Genomic DNA, 20,280 nt, shown 5'->3' with positions numbered 1-20,280 from the left:
GCTTTGTGTGCACCGAGAAAGGCCACCTTTGGGAAAGTATGTTTGTCCATTTGATGCTTGAGACCTCTAAATGAGACTGTAATGTCATCACTCCAAGCTGTGAATGACCCTCTCTCCCTTTGTGTTTAAAAGTCCCTCGTATAACTTTATACGCCTTTTAACCTACTTTTATGACAATAAATACACCTGATGTGAATGACACTAGAAATATTATAATGAAAGGATGCCATTGCCATCAGAATCCACACAAAATCTGAGAGATTCAAACAAAGCAGATCTAAAAAAACATTTTGAGGACAGACACTATCTTATCCTACTTCTGCCTCTTCCTGTCAGTTGCCCTGACAACTCGGGGTGTCTTTGCATTCAGGTTGAGGGGTCAGGTGAATGCTTAAGACAGGTGTCTCCCTCTCACCTCCACTGCTGGTTAGTGATAGGTAAAAGGGGACAGGACTGACCTTAACAAGAGAGCTGAGGATGCCGTGTCCACTTTGATAGTCAGATCACACAGCAAAACCTATGTTTCTGTGCCATGTCAACTGCCACTTCATCTGTTCCCTACAAAAGGTAGCCCAAATGTGGTCCTTACATCAATTACACTCAGTAACTGTGATGTGGTCATGAACTGCAGGGTCTGTGGTGTGTGAATGAATGGTCAGAATGAGACAAGATCCAATGATAGACTTGAGGTTGATATATTTTTCATAGGGACGATGTCCCTATTTTATCACAAAATCCTTTCCTTAGGTCCTACAGATATTGTTAGCAGTATGGCATTGATTGACAGTTTCTTCAGAGTGTATGTTTATCTGAGTTTTTCACTCGTACTCAAATTCTGATTGTTGTTGCTGTTTTGTTTCTTTTTTAGAGGAGGACCGATATGACAGCTATTCCCGTATGATCTTGAAGTACTTCCTGGCAGAAGGAGTGGTGTGTCGACATGAACTTTTTGTGGCGGCGGCTCATGATAACCCAGATGACATCTTACAGGTATGAGAGGAGGTGCCATGTGTATTCTGTAAGCTCTCGAAAGTTGTTGTTCTGTGAAGTATGATGTTTGACAAACCGTCACAAAGAAACTAAGATGGCCTCAATAGGCCTACTTTAACATTATCCCTGTACAACTACTGTACTGTCAAAAAGACATTTTTAAAAACTTTGGTTTACCTTGTAGACATCAGAAGATGTTGGAAATAAACTGCATACTTCTGCGTACGGCTGAAGTAGTTTTTTGTCGCAATATATTAATCAGCTCCCACTTTACAGTATGCAGCCTGGTTCAGGCTAGTCAGACCATGATTTAGAAGGTATTCTAGGCGCACAGCTTTCCCCAAGATGTGTCAGGGTCAGTAGGGGTGTCTAAGAGGTCGAGGGTGGCATGGTTGTGGCATTGTTGAAATGTTTCCCGATGCATCACTCTGTGAAGAGGACCATAGCCCCAGAAGCTGACTGCCACCCATCATACAGGAGGAGGGCCTCTCTCCCACTGATTGATAGTGGGAGGGGTCACAGCCTCACCCTCTCTTTACATATCAAAGGCTTATTAAGAGAGGGGGACTCCCAATGGGGATATATCACATCATTTAGTGTTTTCACAGCTACATTCACAGTATGCTAATCTTCAGATGCTATGGTTGTACTTTATGCATTATGTTAACATGCATTCAAGAAACCAGCTTATTGGGAGAAATCAAATTAAAGCAGGAAATTGGAGAACGCGTTCACATGCACTGCAGTAACTCTAGAAAACCTACATTTAATTGCATTAGCTAATCAGATTTCCCACACATCCTTACCATGTTTTTGAATCAGGCCTAGAAGGATTATTTTTACTAGTTACACAGTACAAGAACAGAACTGTCAATCAATCAGTATGAATTCTACAAATAATCTACTGTTCAGCTTTAGAAATTCAAGTGTTAGTCAGACTTTGGATATAATTGTGTTTGATACAATGACGCACCACAACAAGGTATTCCTCCCTTCGCACTGCTGCCACAGCAATACTTTTCCTCTCTGAAGGCTTTGTCAGGCGCATGTGCTCTTGTAAAAACCCCATTAGAACCCCTGTTAAATTTATACATGGCCAAGAAATCAATCATTCTCCAGTAAAACCTTACTGGTTTTTGTTTACATAACATTTTAGGTAATCTGCGTACTGTCAAGCTGACACTTGAGTGCATGTGGATTATGCACTGATGGATAAAACTGTACTGACTGTATTTGTAATACTGTGACAAGTTGCATAATAATACACAGCAATAAGGATAATTAATATGTCTCTTTGACCATTCACAATCCACATATTCTAAATTATTATATTAATTGTATCATTTTGTGCAGGAACTCCCGGCTCCCATCTTAGATGATGTTGCTATCCATAAACCAGTGGAGCAGCCCAGGCTGTCTTGTGAACCTCAGGACAGTTTGGATGCCATGAAGATTGCCTGGCGCTATCAGAATCTTCCAAAAGTACAGGTGAGCATGTGCCAGTTTATATTTTTTTTTATTATAATGATGGCAGCATATGTTGACTGGAATATACAGTAGAATATAGGTAACTTTGTGATCATGCAACTTTCATTAAAAGTTCAACATGTGTCTCTGTTAATGATGGTATGAGAAAGAACTGCACTGGCTCTCTGGTCTTAGTGGTTTGGCAATTGTCTCCACCACTAAATCCATGAGCTTCTAAACTCCTTTGTGGAGTGAATGAGGCCTCAGCCTCTCCTTTCAGAGCTGGACCAGATTACTCACACTTAGCTGGCAATAGGTAGGCTTTTCACTGGTCCCCAACTCACATATACACAGATACACACACGCCTGCACCCCTGCTTAGCCTGGGAAACAAGAGTACTTTGCAGTCTGTGCATTGACATGTCTGCTCGCTCAACCCTATGACCCAGACCTGCGCCTCTGTCTTCCCCCAAATCCCTGCCTTTCCCCCTGCTAGGGTCGGCAGCCCTACACTCTTTCTTCCGCTTTGAGAGGTGACCCTCCCCTTCTACTTCTCTGCAGTCTCCCCCCTTCTGTCTATAATCCATATCGCTATGTGGATTAACAGCACACAGTGTGTCCCTGGGGATCCTCTCCCTCTTTCTCTCTCCCTGGAAACTTCTTTATATCTGTGTCCTTTCCTCACCTCTCCCCCTTCCCCTGTAAAATCGTCTTTACAAACCACTAGTAAGCCTCACCAGAGGATTTGCATCCCAAATTCACCCCCAGAGTCAACGCTTACTTTCCCCTTACACACACCTCTCCTGGCATAGCCCACTGTGTCGCTCTCTCGATGAAGACATCAGATCAAAGGTGAGGCCATCAGGGCGGGGATGGAACGCTAAGCGGGTTGCCTAGCTCACAAAGAGAAGATGAGCCCCTGACCCCCCCTGCCCTGCTGACCCCCTCGTCCCGCCAGGAGAGGGACACACCGGGGGCCCTAATCCAGATTAGGAGTAGATTAAGGGCCCCTCTAACAATGGAATCCCCGGTTTCACTGAGAGAGAAGAGCTAAAACTCTCTCTTTCAGCTGCAGGAAAACATCCGCCTTCCCCTGCGTCCCTGACACGTTTGCTTTCACAGCCAGAAGTGGACATTTATGTGAAGAAATGATTAAGACTCTGGTCATAGTGGTTATTTAACTTCTCTGCCGTTGGGATGTTGAGGAATGACCCATAAACAATGCAATTGCATTACCACAGTATTGTGAAGCACACTCATTTAACATATTAGAAAGACAAATAAGGTTATTTTTCTTTATGAATAGCTTTATTCTTGTCAGAAATTAGTTAAATGCACATTGTTGGTTGTAAGTGGGTTAACGCAAACAGTACTGTCAGACAGGGATGATTGAAAATAAATTTAAATGCTCTTTGATTGAAGGTCTTGCTAAAGTGTTGCTTCATGCTTTAACATGCAATTGACTGGTTGACCTCCTCAGAGTGCCTTGGCATCCTCATCCCGGTTCGGGCACTACTATGACGTCTCCAAGACGATGGAGCCAGAAATCCGCCAGGCAGCCAAGTGCCACCGCTTCTACCTTCCCGAACATCCCACCCAGTCATCACCCACACACAGGTAAAACGACAAGACATCATCCGCAGAACGCATGGAAACCAATGAGACACCATCTGCAGAACACAGGCACACAAACCCGACATCCACAAAACACAGTTACACAAATAAGACATCATCCACAGAACACAGGTAAGCAAACATGGCATTGTTCACGGAATACAGGTAAACCAACAATGCAGACAGTCCAACATAATTTAAAGAGCACATACTGTATAAGCCCTACAACCAGCATGTGCATTAGAGAAAAGATAGATTGAGCTCTCCCCAATATCATATAGAGGCCTTTGCTTGATGTACTGCAGCTAAGAATGGTTTTCATTATCAGTCTTTTTTTTTTTCAATTATTTGTTTTGTCTATAAAATATTAGAAAATAGTAAAAAATTACAGGAGAAATAAGTCCCTGAGTTAAAATATTCAGAGGTCTTGTTTTGTATGAGCAGTCGAAAAAGCAAAATTCACTTACTATAATATAAAACAGAAAAAAACAGGAATTCTTCACATATCACAAGCTGGAACCAGGTGATGTGTGACATTTTTTAATAAAATATGATGGCAAAGTTTATAAAAATAGTTGCTGATTAATTTCCTGTCAATAAGATAATTGATCAATTAATTGTTTCAGCTCTAATGAACTGTGAATATATTACCTCTAGCTGGAGCAAAACAGTACACCTTTTTGTATAAATAGTAATAATTGAGATTCATTAAATTGCTAACTATAAAAACATATTAATAATTACAACTGAAAGCTAATGCATCCAAAATAATGTTGTTGTTTTTTAAATGAATCTAAAAAACACACTAGTTTTTACCCTTTAAATAACTGATACAAATCTGAATCATCCTCTATTCAGAGTAGTTTGCCATTGGCCTAAGACATTCAGTCTCTTGGAAAGGTTGTGTATGTCTATTCAAATAAGGGTCTTGTTTGCTCAGCGTCTGTTTGATTTCTCCTGCGTTGAGTGTACTTAGGGTTCAGAGGTCATGCAGGCTCTTTACTCTGAGAGTGCTGTTGAACACACAAGGGCACACGAACGCACACTCACGCACACCCTGGGTAAATACAGCAATCTGGAGCGCAGAGGATGTGGAGGAGGCTTTACAGAATCCCTCTTCCTTTATTTCAGCAAACAGAGACTGTTTAACAGAGCACCCATGCAAACACATTAAATGTTGTGGATGTTCAGTTTAGAATATACATTTATATACAAGTATGGACGATAAATTAGACAGAATTTGCTATTGTACTGAATATCATTTCAGAACTGGGAACGCCTATCAAAAGGGAATAAATGAAATAATAAACTATCTTCTCTGTTGATGTTTGCGGCGTTGTGCGTCAGTCTAGTGAGTTAGAGTGACATGGTGGAACTGTTGTGGCGTCTGAATGGGTTATAGAGCTTACAGACATTTTGACAGCAGGAAACTACACCTGCACTGCACCATTGTGCCCCCAGCCCCGCCCCAATACTGACACGCATACATACATGCACACACACACTCAGCACTTTATACACACACACACGTATCACACAAACTCTAAGCAGGCTACTCCCCCTTGCACGTGTCCACAGCCCCATGTTGATACCCTAGCTGTTAAATTGCTCCGTTTCACTTGAAGGCATAATTGGCACAAATTGCTCTCTAGGTGATACAGATCCTGTTGTTTAAGAGCAAGCATCCCCCTTCTCTCCTCCTTTCTTCCCTCGCTGAAAGAGGAAAACTGAGATAAAGAAGCGTCCCTGTGTATGATCCTAATTAGCTGACGCACTAGCCCCTGTAGCTAAGCACCTAGACCTTTTTGGTACCTGAATGAGGGGTGCTCAGTAGGGGTAGCTAAAACACAATGCCGTCCTACACAATGACTGCCAACCAGAGGCAACCTCCTGCTCAACTGCATGTCAAACCACCCCAGCCCCCTACCTCAGAGCAGGGGCATGGGCAAAGAGGCCAAGGAGGGTAGGTGTCCCTCTTTCACCAAACCAGCTCTATCATTAGCCCCAGCAGGGTCAGGAGGCACCATTGTTGGGCTGAATAACTGAAATAGAGTACATGGATATACTTGGCGCAAGTGTAATCAACACGAGTGTGTATTACTGTTCTTTATGCAGGGCTATTGGCGTGTGACCAATCTATGTGTATCAGCTTTTGTAGCCTGCAGGTCAAATTGACAACTGACATAGCAGCCCACTGTGACTCACTACAGAGTGGTCATTACAATGGTGGAGCGTTCTTAAGTGGGGGGGACCTGTGTAAAAAGATGGGGTTAACATTTGTATTGGCCATCCTATAGGCACATGGTGGGCTCAGCAGTAATCCATCCCTTGACTGTTACTAAATATTGCTCCGATGGTACTGTACGCCCTTTGTCAGTGGTGCACATCTTACCCCTGATTAAACACCAAAATGCTGTTCCGTGTTAATTTTAGATATCAGCCCATTAACACCCCCCCCCCTCCTCACTTATCATCTTTGTTGTGTATATGTTTGTGCATATACACGTCTTATCTGTCTGTCTGTCTGTCTGTCTCTGCACAATCAGATCCTCGGGGAGCTGACAGAGAACCAGTCATGTTGTAATTTAATCAACCAAATAAATTAATTGGATCTCTTGATATGGATCATCTGTCTGCTTCAGTGGCTCCAGAAAAGCACAGTCAGGAGGAACATGCTGCAGTCATAGAGGATTAAGCTACTGTGGTGATAGGCTTAGCCCAGTTTTATCAAAATGGTTTCAGTTACACTTTACACGTCCTAAGTAACCCTTTTGTGTTCTCTTTCTGGTTGTCTCCTCCACTATGTCCACTCTCTCCTCTCTCTTGTGGTCTTTTCAGTACCATGCTTCAGTCCTACTCTGCGTTGCTGAAGTCACTTCAAGAGGTCATTCACCGGGAGGGCTTTGAAGTAGCAGCCCCCATGGTAAGAAGTGAATGACTGCCTCGCACTTGTTTCTTTCAACCTGAGGTTTTTGCGACATATTTTCTACAACTACAGCCTTTTGAAATGTGTATCTTTTTCAAACAATTTCAAGCAAACCTGCGCACCCTTTCACAAAACAGCTATTTTACTGGGACTCTGTATATACGTTTACGGCTATAACAGCAGACAAAGCAGCTGAACAAGAAAAACTTTCCACTTCAGGCCACCAATCTCTTTAGGTTGAGTTTTACCACTATTTCAGCCCATTCAACCAGTTGAGTGAAAGTGGACTGATATAAATGTTAAAAAATTAGTTTTATAATAAGCAAGTATTTATAGCAATAACAAAAATAATAGTAATAATTTGTAACAATCAGTCCAATTAAATCACACATATCAGTTCTCTTAATCAAATCCACAAACTTTTAGTCAGGTCCCCTCTCAGTGTTTTTTTGTGGTTTTGGCTCTCTGATTGACAAAAAACTATTGCTGAAATGCAGTAAGGCATGCAGTAAGCTGCCGCCGGCAGTGATGCAACACAAAAGGCAGGTGTGCATTTTTTCTACATTCATGTCATTAAAGGTTAACTCTTTGACTTGCTGTTGCTAATGTGTTCAGGTAACAAATACAAACAATGTTTCTAACGACACTTACTGCGATGAGCCCAGTCAACCTATTGTGCATTCAATTTATTATGTATGATGTGCATTAGAGGAGCATTTTTTCAAGAATGATAGAAGATCTGCATCTCTGACTCTTAGCTCTTCTCTCATATTGCAACCAACACTTGTCTCGAGTGTTTGCCTCTCTCTCACCTGCCTGGGTTGGCGTCACCTGTGTGTCCCAGTTATGTGCGTCTTACCTTTGACATAAATCTTTTTAATAATCATCAACCCTCTACAGAATGCCAGACACATCCATGGCCCCGTCTGTTTTCCACAGGGCCAAGTGTAATCCTGTTAACACTATGTTGTGCCTGTATATAGATGTGTATATATACAGTATGATCGTGTGTGTTTGTGCGTATGTGAATGTGTGCATGCGCCTTAATCACCTACATTTGGTGACCCCTCTGCTCGTCACCTGGAGCCACCTCTCCCCCCGTCACTCACACATAGGATTTACCTCCAGTACCCCCCACCCACCCTCCCTGAGCGCTGTCACTCACACGCCAGATTAACTGCTGACATCATTAAAGCAGTGTGGCCGCCTGACATGCTGTTGGCACAGTCGAGGAATGCAGACCGGCACAGAGCGACATGGGCTCTGGCACAAGAATGCCCAGTATGGGTGATAGTCAGTGTGTGTGCGCGTTTATATGTTTATTTGTTCATCTATAATCATGGAATGGTAACAACATGCAGATTTCATAGAAACTGTGTTATTTAAAGAACAGATTAGAACAAGGATTTATCTCCCTAAGCATATTTTCTAGTATAGTATAGTCTTTTGAGATGAGTGGAGAGGGGTGGCAGCAGGACTGAGTCTCCACAGAGACTGGCTGGTGATTAGGTTGTGGTCCCAGGCTGGCTGTAGCCTATATGGCTGGCCTCTGGTCCTTGGCTGGACTCTACTGGCACTGTTCCCTGATTTTTCTATAGGATAAACTATAGGAGTTAAGTTTGGCCTCTCCTCTTGATGCCACAGCAACAGTCTTGTTACCACAGCCCCCCCCCCGCTGGGCTGCATACATAGAAATAGATTTCTAATTTTGTGCCCTCCCCCCCTCCTCAAGACCTGTGTAGGCAAAGCCCGCTAAACAATGAAATGGCATATCTAATAAAGACAAAGGCACGCACACAGCACTAGTACTTAAGTATAGTAAGGTATAAAGATGCAGCATTGATGTTGAATGGTGTAAAGCCGGATGAATGTAGAGTCCAGTGTGAGAGTCCTCTTTGGGAAACTATGAGCCAACTGTGAAAAACTCCCAGGAACAATGGGGTTTATTTTTCTTAGATGCCTGTGATTCTGATCCAGATCCAAACGAAGCTTAGGTCATACTGTTGGGAGAGGAAGCGATGGGGAGTGGGGCGGAGGAGATAATAGAGGGGGAGGGATAAAGGAGAGGAGAGGTTGGGGAAAAAAAAGAGTAAAGTGAGCAGATTTTAGGCCAGAGCTTTGTTAATCACTCTTGGCTCTCACCTCAGTAATCAGGAGCCATCCTGAAGAAACCCCAAATAAAAGGCAATTGTATCAAAGGTTAAAAACCTCTCACAGTTTGGACAGGCTCCTCCATTCTCTTAGTTTCAGTGATATATATCCCACTAATGTTTGGCCACTTTTTCTCCATCTTCATGAGAGTGGGTTACTGTTGATCTCTTGTGGTGGGGTGGGTGGGTGGGGGTTTCAAGGGAAGGCGCTCCACCCTTACCCAGGCCCCCTTGGCTTCAGAGCATCGCCGTTGTGCCAAGAATGTGCTGGGGTTTCTGGGTGGCGGCCATATTGGAAGCCTGTCTGACAGGTCCATTGTGCGTGTGTCAGATGGCCTCTGTGATTGGGCAGTTGTGTCCAGTCACGTTTGGGCACTGTGTTCCGATCGTCTGTGCTGGTGAGCAGACTGTCCAGTCGCTTTCTCCCAGAGTTTGGGAATACTACCCAAAACAGCACCTTTCCAAAATCACCCAAAAGCAGCAATCTGAAATTCAATCTAACTTTATTACTGCATTATGAGTGCTTCTGTAGATAAATACATATTTGCATGACTTTTTACGTGTTTTGTAGTATTCCTGACCCCTTTCTTCTTGCTTGTTCTTTCTTATAGTCAAAGTCACGTAACATCCTGCGAATCGGGCTTCACTCTCTTGGCTCGGTACTGTGGGGTGATGACCTGTGTTGCCATGACAACCCCAGTAACAGCCATGCCCTCACTACCTTTCTCTATGGACTGCGTGCTTTGCTAAGGTCATCGCTGTCAGTTGCAGTAGTAACTGTGCCTTCACATCTCATCCAGGTAAGACAGTTTTTGACACATGACAACAACTTGGCATAAAAAGACAAGATATCGAGTTAGCAAATTTTTGCTGACCCAATATTTAACTGATATGTCTACCTTTTATGCTAGTTTAGTTGAGAACAGTTATTATTGTCAACATTATTTTTGGAGATGTGTGGTACTACTAGAATACATTGACACAAATGTACAAGTCATAACTGCTTTATTCTCCTCTTGCTATCAGAGGAATAAATAACGTATAATTTAAAGAGAAAAGACAGGTAGGATTAGAGATCCTATTATGTGTGGGTTGATGTTTGGCGTACCTACTTTTGCTTTGTCTTGTTCATTAATGGGGTACAAAGATTGAAGTCTTTTGTATTGAGGCCTCCTCTTGACCCTGTGGTTCAGTGTCACCCTGGTATGACTCAGGCCTGTGAGGGGCCTCTTCCTCCACGCATCACTCCCCTTACAGACCCAGTCGAGTGCACACTTCTCTAAATCTGTTTGTTTGTTTGGGCTTTTAATTACTTGAATCTGTACACAATGAGCATGTGTGTCTGTGTATGCGTTTTCTTATCTTACAGATATCCTGCCTTGTCGTTGTGTGTCTCTGGCTGTGTTTGTGGGTGTGTGCGTGTATGTGTGTGTGTTTGGGGTGTATAAGTCTGCGTGCATGCGTCTGTGTACAGTCTGGCCTCTCAGTGTGAAGGTGGAGTCATCTGCTGAGGCATATGGCAAACCATAGCCCTCCCCCAGACGGTCGACCATAGAAGCACACTCACAAGAAAAAGCCATCTGAGACTTTCAACCGAAATGTTTCTATCTCACCTACACTTTAAACACTAGACTTCCTTATAGTCCACATTCACAAGAGTACGGAAGCTCCAATATCTGTGATCCTTTATGCAAAGATATAGGTCGATGCTTAACTTTCAGAACAGCTGTGTTGTCACAACATGCTCTGGCTCCAAGCCTATATGCTCCGTGCACAGCGGCCTTGGCCTAGTCAAAAAAGGTAGAGTGGCTAACTAGCAGATGTCAGCTGTGGTGGGAGCGGTCCCCCTGTCCCTCTCTGGCCTGGCCTCCAAACCCTTAATCTGTCCCCTCCCTTTTCTCCACCCTGGGGAGTGAAGTGAATGAGCGGGGGAAGAAGAGGAGAGGGGGAAATTTTGGACTGAATCAGGTGTTGGGTGACTAAGCCAACATGGAGGTAATGAGAGGCTGTTAAGATGGGCATCAATGAAATGACCTTATGATTAGTTTAGTCTCATTTGATGTTGTTGTCATAAGGAAAGATTCTAATTGATCAGCTGAGGTCACCAAGGTGTGCAGGCTGCTCATTTCAAGTTAATGACAACAGTGTTAGCAGAGCTTCTTTCTGCCAGTACCTTTGCTTAGCTAATTAGTTTAGTTAACAGAGTGTGGCCTTTGGAAGACTGTCTAGACTAGTAGCAGAGGGCTAGCTGGCCGAAACCGCACTGGACACTCTATCCATTATTGAGCAGCTTGGGAAGTTGGGCAACTCACTGAAAGCCTCCTCACAGCAGCCTTGTGCCACAGTCCATCTGAAACATTAATTAGGCTTGCCCCAGCTTGGTCCTCCTCCATCATACTATCTCCCACCATTCCCATCCCCACAAGTAAACACACAAACACAAAATACACAGCTTTCCCTAAAATGCATTCATATACACCTTACCTTCTGCTCAGACTAAGTGGTGTCCTTACCTATGCAAATATTTAGACTCAGGGTTTGGACTAGTCAGGCAGAATTGTTTGGTACTGTAGTAGGGCTACAAACCCCCCTCACTACTGGCTCTTTTTAATAACTATATACAGCCTCTAAATTTAGGCCTGCAACTGACAATTATTTACATTATCAATTAATTTGCTGATTATTTTCTTGACTAATTAATTAATCATTTAGTAACAAAGTTGTAAAAAACCTCCCAGAGTCAAAAGTGACGTCCAAAACCCAAATCTATATATTTTACTATCACATATGACATAGAAAAGCAGCAAATGTTTGGCATTTTTGCTTTGGAAAAAATTAAACGTCCTTTATACGATTTTATATTTCTGAACAGTTCAAACTTGAACAACATTTTCTTATTGTGGGATTTGATTTGTGAAAACTAGGCTGACATTGTCAGCTAGGATTGCAGCGGTATACTGATATTGTATACCATGGTAGGAAAGTTATCATACTGTGTACATTTTCTTATCTACGATATTGAATTCTATTGTAATGAACTTCTAATAATAATTGTGTGTCACTCTATAATGTGAAACTGTGATGTTTTCTGTTTCTGTGTACTGTGAAACTCTCATACCTTTGCAACCCTATTATCAGCTATCAGCTTGATTGCGAGGTTTCCAACAGTACTTTTTTCAACTCAATTGTGTTTAAGTATTTTGAATTGTAGAATTGTTTGCATTTTTTAAGTATGTTTACATCACAGGTTTTAAACCAGGACATGTAACTATATAATCATCATGCTAACTACACCTGCCATATCAGTTTGCTTTTTTTTAGTGTAGGGACTGTGCTTTTGTTCCCAGATGCAATCACATTTTTATCTTGCTTCCATTTGTATCCTTGGAAGTGATGTGCATTTATTTTGTGTCATATATAGACTCTGCTCTCCTAAGACATTCGGCAGAGGGAAAAGTCATCCCTGTCTCCCTCAGAGTGATGTATTGAATATTTCTGCTCACACAGTGACCCACGTTTTGAAACAAGCAAACACAAGTACAGCGCTGAGCCATACAGCCAAACAAAACTCAAAAGTGTTACAGAGTGTTACATTAAGACACTATAGTTTGGTCAAGGTAACATACTGCTGGGTACAATGAACACTGGGCTCTCCCTATAACCTATAACTCAGTCAGCTGAGACTCAGGGTGTTTGGGGGATTTACAGTGATGGAATCTGAGTTAATTGAGCCACCATCGACATTTGTCATTGAATTGAAGTTACTCTTGTTTGAGCCCCTTATCAATTATAAATAAGATTTTTTTTAAAGATATACAGTTGAGGTGAGCATTTCCCTGATCACCTCCTTAAACTCAAGGAGCTGTGGAGCACGTGCATGTCTTACTGACGTCATTCTGTCCTCTGCCGCTGTACTGAGCAACTCTGTGTGGATACTTTGGATTCCTCTGACTTTGAAACTTTTAAGTCTTTGTATTTCAGTAAGCACAGTAAGTATTATAGACAAACTAGCACAGATACAGTTCCTCTCTCACTCGCACAGACACTACTGGCCATACTGTACCATTAGTGTTTTGACAAATTTGTTGTAGCCAAACTGCTACACTACTTTAATTGCTGCACAGTGACCTCAGGTACCCTCTAAGTGCTGGTGGCCCTGACTGGTGGGATATGCATACTTTAAAAGTAGGACAAAAATGAAAAGGAAGAAGAAAGAGTGGGGAAAAGACATGAAGGCATGAAAACTGCATTAGGCTGTGGCAGCCAACACAGAGAGAAGGATGTGAATGATTCAAGAGGCAAAGAGATTAATAATGCAGGACTCCCTCTTTCCCTCCATCCCAGTGTCCCTCTCTCCCTCCCCTCCCCTCCCTTTACCCTCTGCCTCCACCCTTTTGTATATTTCTCCTTCATTCTTTCTATCTACTGTATTCGCCCCTGATTTGTCCTCTTTGTTGTCAAGTCACTGACCTAACCAGTAGGGGGAGCTCTCCTCATCAAGCCTCTGCTGCTGTCTCCCAGTTCCTCTCTATCCTCCCCTGCTGTGTGCAGGTTTGAGAGTGTGCACCAACTGCAAACCTTGTCGTAAAAAGAAATGTTGTTTGATGAAGTAAAATAATGTGTTGCCACTGACTTTTCCTGTGCCATGTTTGTAGATGTATGCCTGATGTAAGGTGTGTGTCCATTTGCCTGCCCCGACATCACCTGTAACCCCTGTCAGTGCTCTTTCCCCCCCCATACCTCATCACCCTCACCTAAGCCATGGGCAGAAATGACCTGGCCACAGGAAATGATGACCTAATTTAATTGCAACACTGATGGCCCGTCAGGAGGCTTTTAATTACCTGCTCATGCTTTTCTCTCTCTCTCTCTCTCTCTCTCTCTCTCTCTCTCTCCCCCCCCCCCTCTCACTCACTCTCTCGGTCCTACAGGACAGAGCTCTAATGGGCAGCATAACCAGGCTATGTGACAATGCCATAGCCCTGGAATCATTCAAAGGCTCTGAGAGAGAGACCAACCCACTCTACAAAGATTACCATGGTAAGAACACACACACACACACACACACACACACACACACACTTGCTTATCTTTCTGTCTCTTTTCCAACAAATACACACACATACACACAGGCAGTGCATTAAGGCTGGGGCTGGGCTGTGGATGGAGGCAGGGCAGCCCCCTTGCAGGCCAGGCTGTCAGTGCGCGTTAGTGTGCTGCTGCTCAATCAGACGTGCTCCTCAGTAGACAGGCCGGGGGGGATTCAGCTGCCACGCTGTACCCCCTCTCCCTCGCACCCTCACCCCCTCCATCTCTGCCTCCCCCCCTCCAGCAGAGCCTCTCTCCCTCTCCCTCTCGCCTCGCCCCCTCTCCATCCCTAGTCCCATACCCCTGAGGCTCTGGAGCAGAGCAGACCAACACTGGGGAATCGATATTCTCACCATCACTCTCTCTTCCTCTCTGCCTCTATCTCTCTATCCCTCGCTCAATGTCTCCATGGCCAGCATGCTCTGCTAATAAATGGAGGGCAAGGCTTTCAGTAGGGGAAGAAGACACCAGTAAGGGACGATTGGAGAGAGGGAAACGAAGGAGGGGGGGCAACATAGTTTGTCTCTTCTCTCCCGGTCCTCACCATCACTTTTCCTTTACGGTTATACCATTCCTTCCTTCTCCTGTTTGCATCCCTCTTTTCTATCACTCTATCACACTCTTCACGCATAAAGGTCAGTTTAAGCGAGTGGGGTATTTTTAGCCATGCCTCTCGAACTCTCCCACTCACTCTTGTGCTTTTCTGCTCATTTTTCCCCTATCTCCCTTCCTCGGGTAAGACAGCCCTGGTTGTGACAGATGAAGGGATGAGGAGTAAAAACATTGAATGGCAGATTTTGGTTTCATCCAACAGCATGTTTTATTTAGACAACACATCCCATAGTGATCACATTCCTCTGCATTGTAAAGGCAGGTGGCATGTAAACCCATTCAACCTATGAGTGTTGTAATACATAATTCTTTAAAATAATTTTGTATTACAAAAATGTTCTTCAGAATTTGCTGCTAATATTGTTTTAATATCTTGTTCAAGAATATATTTGCCCTCTGTTTAACCAGCCAGAGAAATTCTGGTTGAGTTATGAAATACATTTATGTGCATGATTGTTTTGATGTGTGTTCATGAGTGCAAACGCATCTGGTACGAGTGTGAGAGTGCGTGCGAATGCGCGTGCGTGCGTGTTTGCGGCAGCAGTTCAGGGCTGCTCAAAGCATGCTGGGAAGCCTGTCACTGCAAATCAGGCAAGGGGAAATCACCCAAGTGCACAGAGGAGAGAACCCACCATCCCCCACTTTCTCTGTCTGTCTCCCTTTCTCCATTACTCCCTCGATCTCTTCTTTTATCTCTCACGCTCATTTATACCACCCCACTTCTACAGTAGTTTTTACAGTTTTATGAGAATGTAACTTTGTGGTGACAGCGAATGAGAAATGAAGAATAAAAAATGCTTCAAAGCTTCCACCTATCCTTTGCAGCTTGTATTTTCACTTTCTGTCCCTCATTGCTCTAATGTGTCCTTTAATTGGCAGATTTCCTTTACAGTACAACATGCTCTAGCCTGTAGGGATAAAAGGAAAGAGTACGACTGCCAATATAGAAATGTTCATAGATATCTGATAACAAGTAATGTCACTGGTAGTTTTGTCTTACACTAACAGTGATATATTTTATTTCACTGCAATACCACCATGTTTCTAGTTTCTGCCAGTGGAGTTCACCTACTGTAACTATGATGCTTAATAGTGATATAAATGTTTGAAAAATACTGGCCTGTTAATGCCTATCCTGTTACATTCATTCAAGTAGATGAGCATAGTTTACTTCAAATGTAACACTAATTTTAGTTCAGCATTTTCAAAAACTTAAAAAATTCAGCATTTTGTAATTAGCTGGTAAATCCTTGAAAGCTTCCTTTTAAGATTTTGACTGTCCCGCCAAGATGAGAAACTGCCCCTTTCAGTCATCACAAGAGTTATTTGAAATGTACAAAAGTTAGAATACTATTTTAATCATTTGTAATTTAAGCAGTTTAAGCAGTTTAATTTAAAATAAATAAACTAATATTTCAAATGAATCATCTCATCAAATCATCCTATGACACTAGAAGAGAGCAGTTTTCCTTCAAAATTAGTGTATTACATATAATAATGTTGGTTGAACTCTTGAGGTTGTTAGTAGTAATTCATACTGAATTTTGCATATGTAATTTAGACTAGAGAAAAACCTAATTCTCTAAAAGTGGCACTATTTTACACATTTTTATACATTAAAAGAAAGCACTGTGTTGTTTTTTTATTGACACAGTTTAAAATAAAACATGCACATTGTGAATAGGACTAGAATATCTTGTTGTAACTTTCCTTTATATTCTGCTTTACTTCACAGGCCTGCTGTATGTACGCCAAGTTCCTCACCTGAACTGTCTGGCGAGTAAACTTCCTGACCACAAGGACCTGGCCTTCAAGCTCAAAAGAAAACAGTTCACTATTGAGGTATGTTGTCAAGGATACTCAGCATATCCAGGGTTTTCTTGAACATGAACAAAACATAGTGTTAAGTGGTTCTACACTCTTGGTATATTTGTAATGCCCTCTGTCAATATTTTTTCTTTTACTTTTTGCCCCAATTTTATTCCTCTAGTTTTTTATAACTTGCCATGTAACCACTAACCCACAACAATAACTGAGTTTAGACACAAAGTCTTTATTTATGAAGAAAGCCATTATATTTGTTACCTTTCATCATGTTCATAGCACTGCTGAAATTAAGTGGTGATGATAAAGAGAAATCTCTCATGTTGGCCAAGTTCTGCCAGCCTGTGTTTACTTTTGTCTGTTATTGGGTGTCAAAATCAAAGGTGAAGCTATTGATTATACACTGTTGCTGCCACACTTAGTCCAGTGTAATGTCAAGAGGCAACAGAGTGAGAAAAATGTCTATCTATATTCATGAATCTGCAATGAAAAAATATTGGTGGCAGTTAAAGTTGAAGTTATTTATATTTTGATATATGAAATGAAGATGAATGTATAACTGGTCATGGTATTGATGCATGGTTCCCACCCATCCAAGGACAAAAAAAATGAAACCACAACAAACAGGTTTGCACTATTAAAAACATTTTAGCCACAATGGCTCTCAAGGGAAACAGATACGTACAGGAGGTGCTGCTTACTTTGTCTGGCAGGTCGATGTTCTTTCACTCCCCAGCCAGCATTAGCCATGACCTGTTGAGGCAACGGATCAGTGTGATCAGTGGTGGGGTTTTTTTGTTGAAAAAGATTGTGGGGCAACAACTACTTCGGACAAAAGTAAGAACAGGAAATTACATTACATAAATCTTAATATCCCTCCAAAAACAATCATTTATATTTTGACTCCTCTATAGCCTAACTGCGAGACAGGTAAAATGAGACAATGTCATAGCCATACAAACACTGCTTGCATGCTGAATGATAGCAATAGGAGAAGAGGAGGAGAAGAGGAAGAGGAGAGACATTTGGCGTGAACCCATGTTTGAACTGAATGCGAGGGGGAGGAGAGCAGAAGAGAACTAGACAACGAGGGAGGGCATCACCATGAATAAAGGGAAATATGTATGTCACTGTTCACAGGTTTAAACAGTTCAGCAGCAGTGAGTTGTGCACCAAGCCTTGGATTTACAATAACATCAAGCCATGACCATTAGAAAAGTGACCTGATATAAACAGATTATAAATACCATACCATACTATAACAGTAAGATAAGCTGAAAATCCTTTAGTCACCAATTGTAAGCCAACTTTAGGAGAAAGGAGACAAACTAAAAATCCTGTAGCTGCTCAATCAGCTCATTCTCAATAGAGTATAACCAGCACATTGAGTTGTTCCTCACAGTGGTGCAAGCAAATTTTTATTGTCTTCAGAGTAGAGAAACTTCTTTCTGATTCTAATATTGCCATGGGAGTTTGATGACGATTTTTAGAAGTGTGACATTCTCAGCAAAACCCTCATTCAAGTGGATAGGTGATAGCAAAGGCAGGGCTGTTCCCAGTGAGTAGTGGAACAGCGTGGTCATCTCTTCAACTTTTAGTTTACTGCACAGTCACTATTGGGGAAGGAAAGGAAAGGATTTAACAAACTCAAACAACAAAAACACAAAAAAGAGCTGTAAACTAGTTCATCAGCAATAAGGTGGTCACTCTTATATTTTTAACATTCCCTTTGGCATTGTACAAAACATACACCACTGACATAGAGAATAATTCCAATAGCTGTTGGAAGGTGGGGTCCTTTAGCAGTTCTGCACAGTTCACCTGAAAATTACACTGACAGTTTAAAGTTTAAAGTTCCATCGGATAGCTGGTGGCCTCCAAGTGCATCTTTTTGTTGCCCCTACGAGGTCTGCCAGTGCTGCCCAGTGATAGGTTTCCTTCATTAAGGTCTGTACACAGCGGACATTCCCGCTCATTACAGTGGCACCAACATGTGTTTGTGCCATCAACTTGTCCGCTAACTGCCGCAACTGTCCTAGTACTAGTACTAGTGGCTCCAGTACACTATTGATAATGTTAGTCAGGCCCACAGCACTTTTATACTTAACAGCGTATTCTGAATTGAACTAGAGGTCCCTTTGAAAACTGACTGAGCATCATAGCGCCCCTTTGGAGTTTGAGTCACCCTCAGACAGGGTTTGAAATATGCATTGGAAAATCCCAGGGTTCAGACTGTCTGCTAACTCATCATGGCCATGTAGTGTCATTTCCCATTTTCCACACAGTTTAATACAGGTGACCATTCAACTGAGCACATAGCTGTTATCCTCAACTTGCTGGTCACACTGCTCAATTCCCCTTTCGTATGCACTGTGAATGTGGGTAGCTATGTTTGCTCTGAAGAGCAAGCCCAATTTTACTGCTGTCTAGATGACTCCCGCTGCTTTGATATTTGCCAATCCTCTCTGAAAGATGCGTTAAAAAAAGCGGAGCTGGCGATTATTTGACCAGCCGTATGGTGAACTTAAATTGTAAAATAACAATAAATAAGAGCAGTAACCAGGGATTTTTACGTCATGCATTAATCCAGAATAATGTTCATTTCTAAGTTACTCAGTACCATTAAAACCACAATTTGTTCTGCCGCCAGTAGGTGGGGCTTTGCCTCATTTGCCCCAAATGCCCCAAATGCCCCATTGGCGGGAATACATTAATCATTTTTTCTTCTGTGAGGGATGGTTAAAACTATTTTCATTTTGTATGATACTTTAAAATCTTTCAATTAGACCATTTGGTGCATTTGAGTATAGGTCACAGGACAGGTTTGTATTGCCTTTCCCTTCATTCTTTCATTTTGATTTATGATTTCTCATGCATTTTCTCTTTTTCTTCTTGCCAGAGACACATCCATTTTGCATGTGTCACATCATCACTCTTATTCAGAGCAATCAATCTGTCACTGAGCTACCACTCTAGAGACAAATTAAGGGGCCCTCCTCTTAGCTCAGGCTCATGATTGGTCCTCATTACATTATCATTACCTTATCACACCCTCTGGTCCTTGGCTCTTAGTGAATCCTATTGTCTCAGACAGGAGGTGAGGGGGAGGAGAGGAATGCCCCCCCCCAAACCTTCCTCTGCATCTTACGGTCAACCCCTTCTAATTTTCTGCAAGCCTTCACCATCCTTCTAATCCTCCTGTCTGTATTGGCCAGGCCCCCCTCCTTTCTCTGCCCCCCTGAATAGTCTACTCCAGTATAGATTTATAAGGTCCGTAAAAGTCAAGGTGGTTATCCTCAGTGGTCTTTTAATTAGGATTCTATTGGGCAGGCCAGGGGGCCGAGGCCTAGGGCATCCCTATAGCTCTGTGGGGCCTGGATACTGTGTCATATATCCCAGCAGCACATTGTAAAGATCAAGCTTTGTCTGCCTTCCTTGTTTAAGGAGCTTTATTGGAGTTTTTTGTTGAATGGTAACCATACTCTTGTATTGCCCTCATACACATAGCAGTAAAAGAAAATCAGAGTGATAATCCACGTTGGACTCATTCATTTGATGTCATTCAAATCCTAAAATGGCTGTGATTGCTGACGTATATAATATGAAATG

The 20,280-nt window shown here is 42.4% G+C and overlaps 1 protein-coding gene across 7 annotated transcripts in view; it reads left to right on the top strand.

Annotated features, from left to right (window-relative positions):
* Nucleotides 1-20,280, top strand: part of elp4 (elongator acetyltransferase complex subunit 4) — a 52,743-nt gene that overhangs the window by 5,976 nt on the left and 26,487 nt on the right. For all 7 annotated transcript variants that reach the window (XM_051380489.1, XM_051380491.1, XM_051380490.1 and 4 more), the window contains 7 exons: nucleotides 869-990; nucleotides 2,344-2,478; nucleotides 3,938-4,074; nucleotides 6,910-6,994; nucleotides 9,759-9,947; nucleotides 14,079-14,187; nucleotides 16,583-16,689. In XM_051380489.1, the coding sequence (XP_051236449.1) occupies nucleotides 869-990; nucleotides 2,344-2,478; nucleotides 3,938-4,074; nucleotides 6,910-6,994; nucleotides 9,759-9,947; nucleotides 14,079-14,187; nucleotides 16,583-16,689 (884 nt within the window). The remainder of the gene's footprint in view (nucleotides 1-868; nucleotides 991-2,343; nucleotides 2,479-3,937; nucleotides 4,075-6,909; nucleotides 6,995-9,758; nucleotides 9,948-14,078; nucleotides 14,188-16,582; nucleotides 16,690-20,280) is intronic.

Source organism: Dicentrarchus labrax, unplaced genomic scaffold (genome assembly GCF_905237075.1).
Source record: "Dicentrarchus labrax unplaced genomic scaffold, dlabrax2021, whole genome shotgun sequence".
NCBI classification, from domain to species: Eukaryota; Metazoa; Chordata; class Actinopteri; family Moronidae; genus Dicentrarchus; species Dicentrarchus labrax.
This window is presented reverse-complemented; position numbering and strand designations above follow the sequence as displayed.